Source organism: Mustela nigripes, chromosome 1, assembly GCF_022355385.1.
Source record: "Mustela nigripes isolate SB6536 chromosome 1, MUSNIG.SB6536, whole genome shotgun sequence".
In the NCBI taxonomy this organism is placed as follows: Eukaryota; Metazoa; Chordata; class Mammalia; order Carnivora; family Mustelidae; genus Mustela; species Mustela nigripes.
The window spans coordinates 54,121,543-54,142,251 of NC_081557.1; the positions used below are offsets into that span (position 1 = coordinate 54,121,543).

Here is a 20,709-nt window from a genome sequence, read left to right on the forward strand (position 1 = left end):
CTATAAAGCCTATGATGAAAATAGCTGTCCTCTGCCCTAACGGCATGCACACTGGCCTGCCCCACCCCAGAAAACTAGTCTCAGCTCTTTTGGCTATTTCTTCTAGAATTTACTCATTTCTAAAGAATGTACTTAAGCAGCTGTTGTTTTGCTTACATTTGGTGTTATCTATTAACTACAGTTAGCTGCTCCTACCTGGTGTGATCTAATGGAAAAGCATCATTTTCTGTTTCTATTTCCTATGTTTTAATAAAAAGCTTTGATTAATAAATAGCTCTACCCCTCTGATCCAACAAAATTAAAATCCCTCTGAAACAGAATTTTCCACATGGTCGAACATATCAGGTAATCTGTCTGGCTCAAGGTTTTTCTTTTTGCCTGGGGATCTCCCTCCTGAGCCCCCTGCCCGGCTGCGCGGTCTGGTCTGTTTGTTTTCTGGGCCTGCTACACACCCATCATTCCGGGCCTTCTCTTCACCTCTCTCATTTACTGAACCCCTTGTTTCCTGGACCCCTCAGGATGGTCTACTTCATGGTTGTGATGGAGCGCATTTTCCAGGAGCTTCTTGAGAAAAGGTGAATGGGAGGTATGGTTTTAGGAGCTTTTATGGCTGTAATCATCTTTACTCTTACACTTGATGGATAATTTGATTGTCTGTGTGAGATGGGGCCAGAAGACCAAAGGGTCTAATTGTGGCTGCTTACCTCTCACAGAGACTTGAACCCTTCCACGTTTCAGCTCTGTGGCCTCCTGTTGCCCTGTGCTGCACCTGGTCCCCCATTTCTGAGGTTTTGTGGGGGGGTCTGCTCTCACTGACATCTTAATCAGCAGAGGCTCAGTATTTAGCTTTCTCTATGCTGCTAACTCAATCCACTTTCCGGTTCCCAAAAGTCGGCTGACATCTCTTGATGTCTACTGTCTCTCATTCTTTCTGTCTGTTGGGCTGGCAGGAAGGGCTACTAAAGATGGCGAATGTTCCCGCCACAAGACCTGAGCTGGGACAGGAGAACAAAGGCCCAACCAGGAATCTGAGACCCCCCCCCCCCCCGCCCCGGGCTCCCGTGGACCAATGGGATCCTGATGAGCAGGCGGGATATCCAAATAAGGGAAACTTCCAAAAGACCCCTGAGCTTCCTCCGAGACCCCTTAAAAGCCCCCTCCTCCCTGCCTTGGGCGCGACTTCCGCCACTCTGCTTTCAGAGTGGCGGAACCTCGCCCGAGGGTCCTCCCGGCGCAACTTTCCTGGCTCCCCTTCTCCTGAGCCCTGAAACTTCGCCGGAGAGCGTTTTTAATAAATCTTGCCTTGCACCCACTTTGCCTGGTGTTGTGTTTATCTCGCCGGAAAAAACCTTACACTGTCCTTGTGGGTTTGTTCCTTGTTTTAAATCACCGCTCTCATTAGGGTGGGACCCCAGGAGGGAGATAATATAACCTTCAACCACAAGTTCCTGTCAATAGCATTCGAGATGATTTTCCAGTCCTTCCTTCTTGAAGTTCTCTCTTGCCTCAGATTAAAAAAAAGGAAAGAAAGAAAAAAGCACTTTCTAGCATTTCTGCTACCGTAGCCACTCCTCCTCGTGCTCCCTGCTCCTTCTCTATGCATGAGATGCTAGTGGTCCTTGGGGAGCAGTCTTAAATCCTCCTCCCTGCTCCCCACATGCCACTCACCTCACTCTCCCTGGCCAGTTGCCCAGGTCTCAGCTTAGATGTCACCCATTCCCTGCCCCAATCAAGTTAGCTCCCTTGTTAACTGCTCCCCCAAACTCCTCCCCTTTCCTTCATAACTCAGCCTAGTCACCTTGTCCATCCACGTCCCTCTCCCGGCAGTCTGAGAGATCCACGAGAGCACAGCCCTGAGACACATGTCCTCAGCTGTCATCACAGCCCAGCACAGGACACGGCACGGAGACGCTGCAGAAGAGACACAGACTGGATGAACGTAGGCTTGCAAGGATGAATGATTAGCCGGGTCAGAACGGGACTGGAACCCAGGCTTGCCCATATGCTTGCTGGGTGATTCTGGACCAGAAAAAGAGCTTTTCAGAAAAGACCCCTAACTTCTGAACCTCAGATGCTGCTTCCACGAAATAGGGACAGTAATCCAAATACCATCGAAAAATGCAAAAAACTCTATGTCAATGTGCTCAGTAGGCTAAAAGTCTTATACAACAAAAGGGATTATTACTGTTATGGCAAACTCTGGTACAAAGAAAATTCTTGTCCGTTTTGGGTATGGGGGATGCAGGAAACAGAATGGCAGGCTCAGGTTTCAAAGCTCACAATTCTTTAAAATAGGCTTGCTTTCTGAAAGAAAAAAAATCCCACTAAGCCGCTTCTGCTTTCCCCTAACACTAGGCTTTCAGGATGGAAGGACCACCTGGGGTCTTGCCTTTCCCCTCAGGCGAAGCTGACTTAGAAAGTACCCCGTGTGCTTTCATGGTTAATGGTTTTAACTTAATGCATTCTTTACAAAGCAAAACCAAAAAACAGTGGAAATATTTATATGCACCTAGGTGTCACAGAGAGCTGAAGAAATACACGTGTCCCATAGCACCTGCCACACTTGCTATGGACTTTGGTTCAACTCAGATCCTTCCTTGGCCTCTAGATTTGCTCCCTTTATTACTGGTGCCAAATGGGAAGAGGAGGAAAGTGCAGAAAACGCCAGCTCTCAGAGGATGTAAGGCTGACAAGTCCCTTTCACACCCCCTATCATTAATGCTCTGAGGACTACATTAGGTTCCCCTGGGAAGAGCACAGACTCCAATGGCTGGCCTGACAGACAACCCTGACTGATGTCTTGTAAACATCCCTTAGGTCTGCAGGAAGGACTCATGGAAACAACATAGTTTTGGAGTTGGGAGCCTTGAGTTCCAGTTCCAGTTCTGCCTCAGACTATCAGATCAAGCAAATGACACTGTTATTAATAGATGCGCTTGTGCTGGAAACATCACTTTCGTGTCCTTCAGGGGCTGAAAATGACAAGCATTTCCCCACTTTTCATACACTTCATGGTGATAATTTTTAATGGCTGAGTAACAGTCATGAAGTGAATATTCCATAATTCGCTTATATGTCTTCTTATTGTTAGACACAGATTGTTTCTAATTTTTCACAATTGTAAGAAATGCTGAGATAAGCAAGTAGCTTTTCCTACGTATCAGCTTACTTCTTTAAGAAAGACTCTCGGACATTGAAAATATGAACATTTTTATGATTTAATATAAAATGTCAACTTGTTTGCCCAAAGGGCTGCACTGATTTACAATGCAACTAGTAATACATATGGCTGTAATTTCACTGCAACCCATTCAGGGTTGGATTTTAACTTGGGAGAGGGGGTTAATTTATAGGTTAAAAAAAATACCCAATTATTTTAATTTGCACTTCTTAGATTACTAATGAGGTTAAACATATTTCATGTATGTTTACAGCAAACTATGTATTTTTGGAAACTTTTCTATATGGGAGCTTTAGCCATTTATCTATAAGATCATAATTTTTTTCACAGCATAATGTACTTAAACATAATATAGATATTAACCCTTCCTTGGTCTCTCATATTTATTTCAAGTATTTTCTCAGTCTACTATTTTCCTTCTTATTTTGACAAGACTTAGAAGACATATGGAAGTTTTATAATTTAATGTAAACATTTGCCAGCCTTTTTTTTTTTTTCTTCATGATTCCTTCACTGAATCGTTGGGTTTTACCCTCTTCTGGTTTGGCTTTCAAATGTTTACCTCTTTAGTCCATCTGGAATTTATTGGGGCATGTGGTATGAAGTGAAGTCTGAATCAGAGGGTGAAAACTCAAATTTTCCCGGGGGCCAATGCAGGTAAGCTAAAGAAGCAAAGCAGGTCAGGTGTGAGAAAACCGGATAAGGTGTAGACTGTGGTGAATTACAGACTTTTTGAGAGGGCAGGGACTTGTTCCTGCAGGAATTTCGGTCTCCGATTTTTAAAGGTAAGCCATAAACATATAGCTTTATGGGAAACCAACCTTTTTTTTTACATATTAGGCCAACACTGAAGGCTCAAAACGCCTTCCTTGTGTCTCTCAGCCACATCTGTCCCTCTGAATGCCACTTTGCCAACTCTGCTTTAAGCTCTGCTTTTCCAAGTTATTCTAACAACATTTATCGACTAAGCCTTTCTGTCTCCATTAACTTGCAATTCCTCATTTTTTTCAAATATTAAAGGTTTTCATGCACCTTGTAGTATTTGTAGGTAGTTTTAATTCCTTAATCTGTTTGACTCCTATTCTCTTTTATTTTAGATTTATGGTATGTTAGTATCTTTAAAGATGAGTGTCCTTTCATTATTCTTTTGGAATTTCTTCCCTACTTTCATCTGTTTATTATTACAGATGAAGCCTTAAACCATTCAGTCACGTCTCCTATATCTCCTTTAGGGTTCGGTTTGACACTCCGTTAAACCTAGAAACTGACACATTTAGAGTGTTTCACCTTCTCATCTAGGAACATGCTATATTTCCTAATTATTCCTGTCCTGTTTTATGGCTCGCAATAAAATTTCACAGTTTTTGTCAAACAGGTCACATAGAGTTCTCATTAAGTGATATTTTAATTTTTATTGATTTTTTTTGACCGAGACATTTTTTATTATATTTCATACCTGGTGATTGCAAGTATATGGGAAATCTATTGACTTTTGAAAAGCTATCTTGTATCCCAGTTGCAAGTTCTGAATTCTTATTAAGGAATATAGTTTTTCAATTAATATTTCTGGATTCTCTAGGAATAAAAACATATCTTTCACAAATAATGACAGCTTTGTCTCAACCTCTTATTCCTGTTTTCTGGCTTATGTTGGCCAGAGCTTCTAGAACACGGCTAATGGCTATTCCCTTCCTTATTCTTTATTAGTGATTTTAAAGAAAGTGTATTTTATTTAAAGATTTTATTTGTTTGACAGAGATCATAAGGAGGCAGAGAAGCGGTGGGGGTGGGGGGGTGAGTGGAGCAGGCTCCCTGCTGAGCAGAGAGCAGGATGCAGGGCTCCATCCCAGGACTCTGGGATCATGACCTGAGCAGAAAGCAGAGGCTTTAACCCACTGAGCCACACAAGCACCCCAGGAAGCTTATTTTATATTTATCCCAGAAGCCCTGGATTTTGACTAGAAGTCAATGTTCTTTGTTATGCTATGTATTTTTGTCTTTCATTTTTAGGACTGTTAGGACCTAGCGTCCTCCCTAAAGGTGTTTTTATTACTTATAGAGCAGAAAAGACATACAGTGCAGAGTGCCTTCAAAAAGTGTTGGAAACTTGCAAAGTAATTGTGAATCAGGTGGACCTGGGTTTTAATCTCAGCTCTGCCTCTGTGTGACCTTGAATGCAATCCCCTGCCTCACCCAGAAGATGGGGAGACCAGCTCTCGCGGCACAAGCTGGTTATGAGAATTAAAATGAGTTCACGTCAATAAACTGTGCTCAGGGTAGACCATGGCACCTGAAGTGGCTCAACAGATTTCACCTTCCTCTCCTCTCATTGAAAAAGAGGTGAGGCTGCTAATTAGGAACCATTTCCCAAATGAAAGGTTTCCACGGAAGAGCTTGTGTATATAAGCTTGAGAAAAATGCAAACTGTATCTGTGAAAAATACCACCCGAGTCTTCCTGCCTTAGTGCACCGGGCTTTGTCTTGCTTGTCCGAGATACACAGTCCATCCCTTGCTCTCCTGCATGAGCTCTTTGGCTTATGACACGAACGAAAATAAAATTTTAAAAAATCAGGCTGGTGCGTAATATGAACCAGGAATGAAACAAACTGTGCGTCTATTAGCCCCAAACATGAGAGCTGCTCAGATAAAGGCATGAACTAGCAGCTACTCAAACGAAAACCAGATGTTCAGAGGTTTCTGGCTTGCGATTCTTTTTTATAACCCTTCATATAACACTCATACTCTTGTCATTTCAACAGAAGGTCCTCTGCTCTGTTTAAGCAGCAAGAAACCAGCCCAAACCTCAGCTAGATTTGTAATCTTTTTAAACCTGGACTTTACTGCAGAGATAAGGGAGTTCTCTCCCTGAGAACAGACCCTTGGGTACAAACTCTTTGGCCCCGAGAAGCCAGGGACTGAGAAAGCACCCGTCCTGGGAACCTGCTGCCATGGGACACGGGGAATGAGGGGTACCGGGGGCAGGGGGTCCTGACCTGGGAGGAGACCAGATAAAGCGTGTAAGAGCCAGTGTAGAAACGGCATGGATTCTGGAGTCAGACTGCTGTAGACTCCAATCCTGGCTCTGCCCTTACTCCTTACAGGACTGTGGCAAGTGGGTAACCTGCCTGAATCTCTTTTCTTCATCCAGATAAAGGAAATAATAACTCCTGCTTCCCTGGGACTAGGACAGAATTTAAGTTAGGTTACGTATGTATTACACTTAGCACACTCCTGGGACCCGGCAAGAACTGAAAACCGTCAGGGACGATTATTGCTAATAACAATAATAAACACTGTGTAGCATCTACCTGGCAATGTGTGTGGCCTTTAACAAATGTTAATTCATTTTACCTCAAAATTACCCTCATGAAATGCATACTAGTATTGTCATCATTTTTCAGATAAGGACACTGAGGCACTGATATGTTAATGATCTGCCTCAGGTCACACTGCTAATAAGTGGCAGAGACTGGATTCCAGACAGGCTGCCTGGCTTCAGATCTAACCATGAAGTCACGTTAGCCCTGTCTCTCCTGCCACAGCACACAATATAATTGATCTGATTCAGTCTGCCTTACATGGGACGCAACACATACAGTTTACTTAGGCCATGAAGGGCTTACTCAGTAAGGCAATCCATTCCTAGAGGGTCAGCATGCACCCTCCCCTGTATTCTACTTTCCTCTACCCTCACCCTTGAACCTGGTCTTTTCCCATCTTCACTGCCCTCTCCTGCCCCACAGGAAGTGGGGTCTTTCTTCCTTTCCCAGGGCTGGTCCTTTTGCATCTGCCCTCCACTCTGAGTCTCCCACCTCCTTTCATTAATCATCTCCCTTCTCTCCTGGGCTCCCAATCTTCCCCCTGGCTCCTTGCCCACAGCTGACAACACGTTCAAGGCTCCCCCCACCTTGTATAAACCTTTCCATGAACCTGCCTCCTCCTCAGGTTACTCCCATCTGTCTCCTTCCCTGCTCTGTCTAGAAGGAATTGCTTCTACTCTACACCTCTCACTCACTTCTGAACTCCTAGTGACCTTGCTTCCGCCTGCAACAGGGGGCGGAAACTTGTCTGCTGAGGTTGCCAATGACCCGCTAATGGCCAACTCCAACAGCTTCTTTGTCAGCAGCTCCCTACCATTCCTCTAAGGCTACTTCCTTTGTATGTCCCTGGCCTACCCTTTGAATGTTGGGGTTCTGTCTGTGCTCCCTGCTTCTCAGTACTCTACCGTCCCACCTGCCTCCTCCCATACCCGCCCCGATGGCTTTCTGTCTCCAGGTCACAGCTATCTCCAAGTCAACACCTATTTATCCATCTGCCCATTGGTAAGTGTCAAAAACAAACATCCACTTAGAAATTCCATTAGCTGCTCAAATCTAATGTGAACTTACCCTCTGTACTTCCTTCCCCTCACAAGCCAACGCCCCCTCCTCACTCCCTAATTTAATTAATGCTATCCTTACGTATCCATTCTCCAAGGTTGAAACTTTCTGACTCCCCTTTACAGGTAAAATACAAGTGGTCACGAAAACCAGTCTATAATGTCCTGTAATGCATCCCCTCCTTTATACAAAGCAGCAAAAGCTGCTCCAAATCAGGTCCTCTTCCTTCACCTAACCCTACTGGTTACCAAAAAAGTCTTTCAGTTGGCCGCCTTATTTTTGTCTGAGAAAACAACCCATTTTTATATACCACTGCCAAAGAGATCCAGCCAAGATCTGAATCATGCTATACCTTTGCTCGAAGACTGTCCTGTGCTCCCCATTGCCTTCAAAGCCAGACTTCTAGGTTGGTTTACGAAGCCCTTACAGGTTGTCCCTAGGCTCACTTTCTAGGCTCTTCTCTGGGAAGCATCCCCTTCAGGACCTCTAGCCACTCACAGTAGACACACCAGGCACTCTCACACAGAGGCATGAGGAGCAGCATGTGGGTGCTGGGGTCAGACAGACATGGATTTGAATTCCAACTCCTCACTGACTGGGTACAGGACTTCAGCCCTAGTCATTTAGTCACTTGGAGCTCCATGGCCTCTGGGGAAAAATGCCTACTTTGTATGCCTGTTGTAAGTGTCCGAAAAAGTTTATGTAAAACATCTAAGATAAACTGAGATACAGTATGTACTGAGTAAATAGTGGCCATTAATACTATTAATTTAGCCAAATAGTTCAGAGAGGCAGGGGTGAGTTTACAAAGAATGACAAGACCTGAAATTAGAAGAATGGGACATTTGAGGAGTTTCCTATGGAACTGGAAGATCAGTTTATAAGAATATGTAACACTTAGTGCCTTGGAATGTTCTGGAACCGAACCCAAATTTCCATTTTTTAGCTGCAGCAGTTCTGGCACAGAAAGACTGCAAGACTTGAACCGGTTTGAGAGTTACTTTGCCTCCTGAATCCAGCAGCCCTGGAAAGCACAAATTTCCTGGGACAAAAAGAACATTCCTCAACCAAGTGCCCAGCAGTGCCCTAAACTGTCAGTTGGGCCTTCTTTCCTTCAGAACTGCTCACAAGAAGTTCATGTCCACAGAAGAAGGATCTTGGCTGCAAGGAGCATCTGTGATCTCTGACCTTTTCACCTGGGGCTCACTGTCCATCTGGCGAGGGTCTGCCATGTTCAGAGTCCTGTGCCAGGCAACCCAGCTCCAGGAGAAGTCACTGGGATCGGATTCGGAAGACCTGGCTTTGTGTCCTCAGGTGAGCCACTGTGCAGACTGCTTCCTCCCCTCTCAGTGCAAATAATGATTCCTTCTTGCACAGTCATCAGTGGTTATATTCGAGGTTGAGCAGAGACGGGTACCATCTTATCTCCATGTCTCCTCTTTGTGGAGCATCTCCTTCTCTCTATTCCTGTGACTTGCACACTGCTTCCCAGCTCACTTAGCACATCCATCGCGACAAGTGCCTTATGCTTCCCAGCCTCCTCCTGCTTCCCTGGCGGAGGGCGCTGCCCTCATCTCTGCTCCCAGGGGAGCTTAAGCAGCCCTCTCTCTCTGTGCGGACCACATTACGTTGGAGTTCTGTATGAAAGGTCAGTTCTCCAAGCTGACTGCAGGCTCTCGGAGGGCAAGGCATCCATTTTAGTCACTGATGAATCTCTGCCACTTAGCAAAGCAGATGTTCAAGAAATGTTGAATAATTAAGAGACACTTAAAAACATGCTAAGGATGTACCATGAATTACATGCTTTCATGTCGTAGTCAGACTCCCTAGTGTAGGTTTAATTCCCAACTGCAGGGGAGTTGGGTGAGGCTCAGAGTGAGCCAAAGTCCCACAGCTTATAAACAGTGCTGTCAGAATTCAAACCCAGGACTCCCTTTGACTCCAAAGCCTTTGACCTTTCTCCAGGCCACACCACCACTCTGGCCAAAGTGATAATTTCAGCTAGCTCCCACCAAGGTCAGACTTGGTTAGGGTTATTCGGAAAGGAGTGCTAGTGAACTGGAGGCTGTCTATGCAGTCAGGTCCCGAGTATCAGTGCTACTGCCAAGGCAAGGAGGAAAGACACCACCATGTGAGAGCCCTGGTAAAGGCACTGCTCTGTCCTGGGAGAATCCACTGGCAAGACGGGGCTGAGTAATTGCCTTTATCAAATGTGAGAGAAAAGAGCTATCAGAGAATAAAAAATTCATTCTCAGTTATAAAAACAAAGCCATCACTGTCTCAAACACTAAACCATTGAGAGCAAGATATCTTCTATCAGAAACTCAACCTGAATGGGGGTGGGAGTAGGGGTTCCTTCGGCAGGAGTCCAAGGCAGGGGCTGCCCTGCAGCTGCGGACAGCAGGCGCACCGTGAGTCTAGGAGGTATGAATGTCATCCCCTCTAAGCCCCTGTCTGTCCTGACGATTGTCTGACTGTGAGAGTGTGGAGGCACACAGGGGATGTCATCACACACTAGAGACCCAGTCACTAAGATGTCAGAGGAAGCACAGGCTTTGGGTTGCCAACCCAGCTCTGCTATTTCCTATGTGTGAGATCTTGACAAATAGCATTCGATCTCTGAACCTCATTTCCGTATCCATAATTCTTTCCGTATTCATAATTCTGTGTGGGGACACACAGAATCCAACTCCTCAAGTTGTTGGGGAACTGAGGGATAATACCCCCAGTACAGTACCTGGCACAGAACCACCAGAACTGGATCGACAGAGTACTGGGACTCTGATCCTGGCCCTGGGGCTTGGTGGCTGTGTGTCCCTGGACAAGACATGTGACTTCTCTGAGCCTCAGCTGGCTTATTTTTAAGAGTAAGATTTAAGTAAATAAAAAGTTTGGGGCACCCGGGTGGCTCAGTTGGTTAAGCGTCTGGTTTCAGCTCAGGTCATGATCTCAGGGTGTGAGATTGAGCCCTGGGTTGGGCTTCCAGCTAAGCGTGGAGCCTGCTTCTCTCTCTCTCTCCCTCTGTCCTTCCCCCTCTGTTTGTATGTGCACTCTCTCTCTTAAAGTAAAAAATAAAATAAAAAGTTTGCAAAGGCTCTTGGCATTCTATATCCCAAAGTGGCAGAAACATCAACCAAGAGTGAATGCAAGCTCTGGCTATGGATTGAGGAAGATGGCTAAAATGCTGTAATGGGGGCAGGGGTCCTAAAATATCTAGACTCTGCCTGTTGAACTTCTTGCCGGCACATTCTTCTGGTCCCCTCCCTGCAGCTCTCTGACCTTCACAGGCACATTTGCCAGTGGCATGGCTTCGCTGGCCCTTGAAACGGACCATTCCTCAGTCCTTCCTTAATATCATCTTAATACCTGGGGTTTGCCAATAATCTCCAAACATCAATACAGAGATCAAATGTGTTCTTTTTTATTCTCAGGTCAGCCTGAGTCCCTGCCCAGACTCCTGTTACAGCTTCCTCCCTGGAGTTGCAGCTCCAAAGCTTGAGAAACTTTGAAATACGTAAATCAGATTAGGTCACTCTAGCTCAAAGTCTCACAGTGGCTTCCTGTTACCCCTAGGATAAATTTAAAAAACAGAACTCTTCACATGCAATCAGAAATCCCCATCCCAGGAGCCGTTAAACTCTCTCATCCATCCCCACACCCCACAATGTGACCATCTTAAAGCTCCTTGAACACTTCCAGCTCTTGCTTATCCCAGGGCCTTTGCACATGCTCTTGCCTCTGCTGGTAAATTCTTTCCCCTGACCTTCATCTAAACAACTCCTGCTCCTACCCTTGCCCCAGCAATCTAAACTAAGTCTCCTGTTTGTTTCTCTGGAGCACCTTCTTCTCTTTGCCACAATGAGTATTTACCATTTGCCATTATATATTTACATATGTATTTGATGACTATTTAAATTCAAGACCATCTCAAACTGTCTCAAGCATGTCCTTTCTTCTTCTCCAGCCTGATGTGCAGAGGCGTCATGGAGCTGCAGCAGTCACCTTGGGACCACAAGGGAGCAAGCATGAAAAGAGCAGCTGGATCTGAGGACGGCAGGACATGAGTGGTGGGAAGAGCCGCGTACCTGATTCCACCAGTGGGTGCAGTCCCGGGCCCTGGATGGACACCCTAGATGGGGCATGCCTGAGAACATCGCACCCTACTGCAAGGCCATCCTAAGCAGGGATGTTGTTATGTGCACATGAAACACATTTCTAACCATTTTCCTAGAGACTGTTTGGTATTACAGTGTCCTTGAGCTATCTTTCCTTCTTTCCTGCCCTTGAAGTCCCAGGTCCCGGTCCCAGAAGGTTCAGCAGTCCAAGGGAGATCCTGGGGGGAGTGGAAGGGGTGGAGGGGGTAGAGGGGAACCCTGTCCTCCTGTCCTGTCTGCACTGCGCGGAGTTAGCTCAGTCCCCAGTCTGAAGCTGTAGCACTCTGATATTCCTAGCTCTCTGCCATGAAAACGGAATTTTGCCATGGTCTGTCCCCAACGTGCCGGCCCAAGTTCTCCCTTGGCCTCTGGTTTCATTTCACTTATACCAGACTGTTCTGAATAAATCACTGCTATCAGGGAGAGGTGAACTCACAAGGCACTTTTCCAAAGATGTGTTTCCAGTGGAAATTTCACGAAGTGCTGCCAATGTCATTTACAAGAAGGTTAGCTGATTACTGAGAGACCTCGATACTTTACCGCTATATCATATCTCATTATTCAGAGGAAGGGAATATGGGAATGTGGGGGCAGAGCTTATTAAAAACTGAAAATCATTCTGCAATCACTTTTCTTAGTCTTTTCTTTGAAGTAGTGCAGATTTTTACACAAGCAAGAATTATAGGGTGCCGGGGCTTTTTTGCTCTAGATGCTTGCAAATGCACTGCAGTCTTATCTGATCAGAGCAAAGGAAATATGGAAATGGTACAGTCTGCGGGTCTTTGGAAGATCATCAAGGACCCAGTTTTGACTACCCTTGGAGGATAGACAGAAGCTCATGGGAAAGCATCTGTGCACATCTAGAGAGAAACAGGAATGGGGTGCAGGCACAGCAAATATGAACGCCACCAGCAGACTGGACCCAGACCTCCTGTGCTTCCTGGCTCCTCCTTTCCCTCCCTTCTTTTTTCTCGGGAAATCACAAAGCTCAAACCCAGCAACTTCCTCTCGTTACATAAATTAATGAGCTCTTGTTCTGGGATCCATAAGATAAACCTTCTGGCTCTAATCATTTTGTTCCCTTGCTCAAAAAGCCTGCAGTGGCACCCAATACCTACAGAATGAACTCTGCCTTAGGGAGGCGTAAAAGCCTGTCCCCAACAACTCCCTCCTCCCTGCCAGGGCATCCTGCGTTCTGGTCAAACAGAACTTCTGGCTCTTTATAGCCAGCTTCCAGTTTTTGCCTGCCTCCCTTTGCTCACACTGTTTGTGTGAATGAACTCATCATTCATACAAATGAACTCATCGCGTGGAATGAACTCATCAATGCCCATCCCCATCCCTGACCCAGTGTGTCAATCTCATCCATCTTTTAGGATCCCATCAAATGCCGCTTCATCCGGGAGCCCTTCCTGACCCATCAAGTTGGACATGCCCATGCCTTCCTCCAACCCCTGTGGCACTTTGACCGGTGATTCCAGAACGGACCTTTCTTTTCTCCTTTCCATGGATTAGAGACACTTCCTGTTTCAGTGCTTCATCAGATCACGAGCCACCCTTGCCAGAAATCGTGTCCTACCTTCTCTGTATCTCCAACTGGGGAAAAAGCAGGAATGTACTGTTTACTGAAGAAAGGAAGGAAGATGGGAATGGGGGAGAGAGGGACGAAATCTGCTTCTAGTCCATGGGTCCATTTGCAACAGCCAGTGGCCCAAGAGAAGAATAGGATTCTTCTCTTTCATTAGTACAGATGTCCTAGACCAGGAAGACCAGGGCATGTTTCTCACAAAAACTGCTGGGTCTATGTTTTCTAACAATGACTCTCATTTCTTTTCTAAATTCACAATGGGGCATCTCTGGTATTTTCCAACTTGGCTCATCACTGCCACCATGTCAGGTTGATCTGTCCTCTTCTGCTTTAGCATCAACCAGAACTAAAAGATAAGATGCTCTCTGGAGACCCAAAACACTCCAACACTGATTTGTCAGGTCGGGGGTTTGCAAGCAATGCATCTGGAGACATTTTTATTTTTGAAGTTTTGGATGCTGTAAGCTTTGTTTTTTCCTCCTATGGTCTTTTTAATGACTTCGCAAGGAAACTTCCTGGGTTAAAGTAAGATGCTTAGTTATATTGGAAGCAAGTTAATAAAAGGGAAATTAAATTCCATATAATACAAATAGAAATAAAATATTTAATAGTGTCATAGCAAATAGTAAGCTACCGTAGGGCAGACTGGGGAAATACAGGGTTGGGAGAGCAAGTTACCATCCTAGCCCCGCCCTTCCTAATAACTGTGCGACTTTGGGCAAGCCAATTAAACTCTCTGAGCCACAATTTCTTCATCTGTAAAGTTGAGCTCACCACATGTAGTGTCTAAGGTTCCTGGGATGATTAAATCATACGCAGGAAAGGGCTAAGCGTGGCCCCCTAACACACAGTAGGCACGCTCAGAGTATGTGCTGAGTGAATAAACAGGTGGGAAAGAGAAGCATCACACTCGAACCAGAAACCTGATCCTGGGAAGGAGGCAGATTGCTCAAGAAAGAAGAGCCCAAGTTTTGGAGACTGTTAGATGTAAATTCAAGTCCCAGCTTTTCTCTGGCCATCCCTGAACCTTAATTTCCTCTTCTGCAATAGAGGGTGATCATAAAAATAAGAATAATCACCTCACTGAGTTATCTAGAGGCTTAAAGAACATATTTAATGCCCTTTGTAAACGGCACCACTGAATTCTTTTTAGTTGCTCGTATATATCTGCCTACTTCATTCAATACTTGGGGTCAGCAAGGCTACCTGCCCCCAGGGGACCCAGGACCAGAAACAACATTATCTTCAAATTCTGGATCTCCACATAAGAGGGAAAAACTGTTCTTTGTGAAAACAGCTGCTCTCTTTTATTCTAAAACTTACTCAGTTTCAGAGAGAGAGAGAGAGTGTGTAGTGTGTGTATGTATGTAAATGTAAATGCATCCAGTTCAGAGGGAGCTCAGTCAACATCAGGTTTCTGTGTGTATATCTTTATGTATACAGTTATTAAAGTGCTTTTAGATTTTTTTCAAGGCAGAAGATAAACTCATTTAATTTAAAATCATCAGCTGGATTGCATTAAATGGAGGGAAAAGCAAAAATGTACACAATACACCCATTTTTGTTAAATTAAATGCAATTATTTCTCCTGTTACTTAATTACAAACAGACATAAATACCCTGGATTCTGACATCTCAGATCTTCTTAAATTCTAGATCTGTGTTTCAACATGTAATGAAGGGAGGGTTATATTCCAATCTCTGTGTTAAGCAAAACTGAGACCTACAGCTGTATATGGGGACCATAATGAGTTCACTAAAACAAGACCCAAACTTTTAATTAACCTGCCAAGACAAATTACAACTCACAGCTCACAGGTAACAATCACAGACAGCTGAGACTCAGCTGACATGGACTCTTGGGGAGAGAGGGATTAATAGCAACATCAAAATCCGTCTGTTTTTGTATTAAAGAAAAAAAAAGGTATTCATTAAACAATCACTGTAGCTTGAAGGAAGACAGACAAGTCCAAAAGGCAGCAAGAGAAAGGTGGGGGGAGCAGGACGGTGGAAGAGGTTATTGGCGACTTCCACTGGCTGGGTGCTCACAAGGCCAAAGCCTGTGCTAGGTATTTTGTACCTACTCTAATCTTCACAACAGGGATTGCAGAGGACTATTATTATTTCATTTTCCATATAAGAGAAATGGGCCTCAGAGAGGTGACCTGATGACTATGGTCACAGAGCTACGGTGGGGCGGTTAGGGGAGGAAGGAAGAGAAAGCAGTGCTCATGAGGCACTTGTTTTCATAGCTTAGTTGACAGACTACTGGAATCAGGATTGTCTGGGCTCTACCTAAGGCTTGGCGGGTCATAACTCCTGGGGACAGGGCCCAGGAATCTAAATTTTAGACCAGCTTCCTGTGTGACGCTTTATACAGCAATGTCTGAGGCCATTCTTAAGACACCGTACCCCTTACTACTCAAAATGCGGTCCACAGATGAGCAGCATTGCATCTGGGTGCGGGTCAGATGTGTGGAACCTAATGACCCAGCTGCTGAAGAAGGACCTGTATTTTCACGAAACACCAAGTGGTTCACGAAGCCCCCAAAAGCACAGGATAGCCTCTCTGCTCTAAAAGATACTATAGGGTTAAGGGAGGTAAAGTCTGATTTTATCGTTAAGCTAAGAATGGGAGAACCAGAGGGAAAAGCAAGACTATCACCTTAATTATGGCAAAACAGGTTAGCAAGCTCTGACAAGCCACGAGTTGGCAAAGATAGCTAACTATACCTATGTTTTAGGTACCTTCTTTGAGAGGCATAACCTCATTACAAGTAGCTTTCCCGGGGGGGAGGGTTATTAATATCTTTTTATATTTATGCTCAGTTATTAAAAATAAAGACTTCTGGTTGGAAGACAGCTCAGTTCTGAGCAAGCATGATTGCGAGCCATGCCTCAGTGAAGTCAGGCTGTGAGACCACGAAGCTTCACTCAGGCACCGCTAACAACTCGATAGTCCATGCTGTTAAAACGAAGCCACTGCATCCAGAAAGAGCAAAGAAACTGGGTCTGGAGCCTGGCAAACCCAACAGAGTGACAGCCTCACTGCTGGTGAGGACCACGAGTGGCTGCCCAGTACGGGATGGGGCTGCACCCAGAGCTTCTAGCTCCCCAGGAAGGAACCAGCAGGGGGCCGAGCAGAGGGAACACCATGCTCTGGCTCATGGCTTTACCCACTGAGTCACCCTGCATGTCAGGGTCCAGGCTGGGGGCACAGATTACATTGATGTCCTCGCTCCTCGCCTTCAAGGCCCTCAGAGAGCAGCAGCGAGGGCAGACGCCTCCCAGTCAGGGACGGCACAAAGTGCTCTCTCCTCCCTGGGAGCTGACGTAGCCGGACGGCCCTCCACTGGCCTCATTTTGCCAAGAGGAGAGACCACGGAGCCTGCAGGGATAGCAGAAGGGTATAAACCACGCCTGCATTTAATGGGAAGGTGGTCTCTGCCTGGACACTAATGGCAAAATGGCAAATGAGAGGGAAATGGCCTGACCATGATGACTGCTGTTTAGAAGAAGGCAGGGTTTTGTGGGAGTTTTAGGGATCCAAGGACCAGATTCAGAGGTTTTTATTCAACTCCGTTTTCCATGTCCCAGAGGCTCCCAGTCAAGGATTGAGACAGGGTTTGGAGGTGAACTCTATACCACATAAAGCTTTTCATTAAGCAGAAACCCTATTTCCAAGCATTCTGGCTAGTGGAGTTTTATTTTCTGTAAGTTTTATTTTCTTGCAGGGGATTTTGTCTCCAGGCTATGTCATAATGCTTCCAATACAAACTCAGAATAAATGAACCACTGAGACTACTGTGTCCTATGGCCATCTAAGGAGGAGACAGAGTCTACGGGATGTGCGGGTAATTCCTTAGAACAAGATGCTGCGCTCCCCAGACACTGGTAGGCTTGTGGAGTGGCCTAGGGGCTCACTCTGAACTGAGGGCTGTAGCCCTTTTCCATGACAAGGGACAAAGAAGGTGTTAAGCCCTATTGCAAACATCAGAGCTGGCTCTGGTGTCAGAGATCAAGACGTCACTGTTTTTAACACAACCTGTCTGGCTGATTACATTGTTCATCCAGACCTATGCTCTGCTATTCTCATTCTCTCTCTGAGCCTTCATCTTCTTTTCTCTACTGCCAGGGACTGTTAGCTCCAAAGGCAAAACAAACAAACAAACAAACAAAAAGCCACACATACTCAAAATCAAAACCCAGGGGGTGCCTGGGTAGCTCAGTGGGTTAAGCCTCTGCCTTGGGTTTGGGTCATAATCTCAGGGTCCTGGGATTGAGCCCTGCATCAGGCTCTCTGCTCAGCAGGGAGCCTGCTCCCCCCCCCCCCCGCCCTCTGCCTATCTCTCTGCCCGCTTGCGATCTGGGTCTGTCAAATGAATAAACATAATCTTAAAAAAAAAAAAAATTAAAAAAGAAAAACAAAAACCCAAATCACGAATCAATGCACTGAGCCAAAGAAGCTATACAGGTGTGTGAGAGAAGTGACAAGAAGAGATGTTGCCTCTATGTGGCTGGTCAGACAGGGTTCCGATCTCATTGTCAGTTCTACCTCTTGGTTTCAATGTAGCAGCTGGTGCACAGTTAACACAGGAAAAGCAGTAGGTAACAGCCCAGAATAGCCTGCCAGCCCCTCCTGCCATTCCTCCCTTCCCTCATTTCCCTGATTCCCACTTCCATCCCGTCCAGCAAGCCCAGTCAGGATGGACTCACGCCAGACTCCAGGTGGCATCGACAACTGTGGGCAAGATGCATTCCCTTGTTGGCTCCAATCCACAGAATCCCCAGTGTCCTTCCACCCAAAGAGACAAGATCCCACAGACCCCAGGGGAGGTCTCCCTTACCAACAGCAGTGGTGAGAAAAGAAACCACTTCAGACTCCTTCCCATCATTGTAGAAAGCCAGGTGCCAGATTCCAGAATCCAAATACTGGATGAAGCCAGTCTCGTGACTAGATGGGGGGACGACTCCCCGAGATTGGCGCTGGGGTCCCTCCAGGCTACGTGCCTCTTGCGTCAGGAGCCTTCTTCCATCCAGGAGCTCTACAAAGTCAAACTGAAGTACAAAGTGGGCACAATTAGCATGTGTCTGCTTCACCATGTGCTAGATTCCTTCTTCACACTTCTCCTGGGGAGCACACAAGAAACCCAACCTGGAGCAGGCAAGAAGGCTAAAGCCACATGCAGGTTGATCAACCAAATTTGACTCCTTCCCAGACCCTCGTTTTACATGGTAATAGCCTCTAGATTCCCTGTGAGTGCAGCATAATTATAGTGAATGAGTTTTTAGTCTCATTTTTCTTTAATTTGGTGTATATGTGGGCAGTCTTCATCTGGCTGAGTCTGTACCAAGATGAACATGCTTTTCCAATGGTGGGCACGTCATGATCGGAAACCTGGCCATTTAATGACTGCACCCCAGCTCTGCAAGGGATGGCGGGAATCCCAGGGCTCAAGGACCCAGACTGGAACACTGGATGTGCCTTAAATGTCAATCAAGTGCAAATGAAAATGTGATTTGTATCCATCTTCCTGTTATCAAGGATCCTTTCTAAATGCTCCAGTTTTAGCAATCAGTTTCAGGGGACTTAAACTGGATTAGCTCAAAATTCTATCAATAATTGCATGCTGTGTCAGATACAGTGCTGACTGACCAGAACCTGCTAGCATGAGACCCAAGAGAACTCACTCACATGGTGTTAACAACAGGCAGGTGGTTAAGTCCTACTGGTCTACCAGCAAGCAAACTGAGCAATTATGTCTCCTAGCTATCTATCCATCTATCCACCTTCCTATCTATCTTTAAAAAAACAAAAAACAAAAAACAAGATATCTATCTACCTACCTAAAAAACCTATTAGTTTTTTTAAAAAACCAAGATATTTATTTTATTTCACATATAAATGAAGTCCAGGACTAGGACTGCTCTTCTACAAAGAAATCAGGGCCACAGCTTTATTTTCCTGTGATTCTACCATCAGCAAATACATTTATGTAGCTTTTACCTAGCAATCTTCCATAACGACTGGGGCTACGAAGCCTGCATGTGGCCTGGGGGTATCTGATAGATGCCTCTGATTTATGTTACTCCAATCCCAGAGCTGGGAGGACCTTACCTTACCTTACCAAGTCTGTCCTTTACCCCTCATAACTGGTAATTGGGAAATCATCCTGGATGAGTCGTCAGGTATTTCTGGTGTGCATGGGTCAGGGTAACTGTGAACCCCCAAAGGACAGAAGGGATGTAAGAGACTAGGGAAGTAGCATGTCCTCTGAGCCAGATCCTGCACTGGCTGCCTTATATATGTTCTTCTAGATTCTTCACAACAGCCCTGTAAAGTGGATATTGGTGTTGCCACTGGAGAGATGAGAAACTTGCTGAGTGGATGAGTCCCTGGCTGGAGGCTTCGTTGCTGATAATGAGAGGATTCAAACACAAGTCTGCCTGCTTTTCTCTTCAGGTTACATTTCTTGGATTGTTTAACATAGGTGACTGTGTAACAGTAGAAAGGCTATTGGAGTATTTCCCAAAATTCCCTTTTCTTAAAAAAAAAAAAAAACAGGGATAGAGCCCTACTCATCAGAAAGTTAGGGTCTTAGAGAGGGAAATGGAGGAATGGGATATCAAATACACGAAATGCCCCTCAGGCACAAGGCTCCAGGGGTAAGTACTAGGCTTCCTGACTTGAGGTTAAGAGGCGGGACAGGAGCCCACGGTGAGCAGGAGATGTGGCGTTCTGATTACCTGAGTATGTGAAGGAGGAAGGCCTTTTCTGCCATAAATGCCAACCAGAGCTGCCTTTCCCAGAGACACATTGAATTTCAGATGCACAGGGTGGTCTATGAACACCTGAGATCTCCAGAAAGTGCCAGGAGGAATCTTCTGGGAAGCCCGTCTCCCCACGTCGATTTCTCCAGAGTCTATAAAACTGTCCTCTGGAAAGAAACTACTGGGCTTTCCTACCAAGACACAGGGAAGGGAAGACAAAGACAGCACAGTTAGCCACAAGTGACAATCGGGGTCAGAGCCCGTGAATCGCAAGACTGTCCTGTGCCTTCTGCGCTTCTCTCCATGACGTTCCACTGCCAGCCTCCACCCCCACTCCTCAAGGAGGAGTAAGAATGTCCAGAACCTTTTTTTTTTTTTTTTCCCAGTGATGCTCAAATTGTTCTGCTAAAAATATGCATTCTTCCAAAGCAGCATGGGTCCTCCCCAAGGGCCATCTGTATACTGCATAATTCCACAGCTTGTTAAGATATATTTTGATCCCCAAAATAATCATTTGCGGTCACAGGAAAATAACTTTTGAGTGTGTGTGTGTGTGTGTGTGTGTGTGTGGTGTAAAAGCATGAATGCTAAAACAGGAAGGATAGTGCAAGCAAGGTGTTGTTATTAAATTTCCC

The 20,709-nt window shown here is 45.5% G+C and overlaps 1 protein-coding gene across 1 annotated transcript in view; it reads right to left on the minus strand.

Annotated features, from left to right (window-relative positions):
- Positions 1-20,709, minus strand: part of TENM4 (teneurin transmembrane protein 4) — a 376,128-nt gene that overhangs the window by 163,661 nt on the left and 191,758 nt on the right. The window contains exons 7-8 of the mRNA XM_059411810.1: positions 20,051-20,265; positions 18,151-18,361 (exon numbers count right to left, since the gene is read on the minus strand). Coding sequence (XP_059267793.1) covers positions 18,151-18,361; positions 20,051-20,265 — 426 coding nt within the window. The remainder of the gene's footprint in view (positions 1-18,150; positions 18,362-20,050; positions 20,266-20,709) is intronic.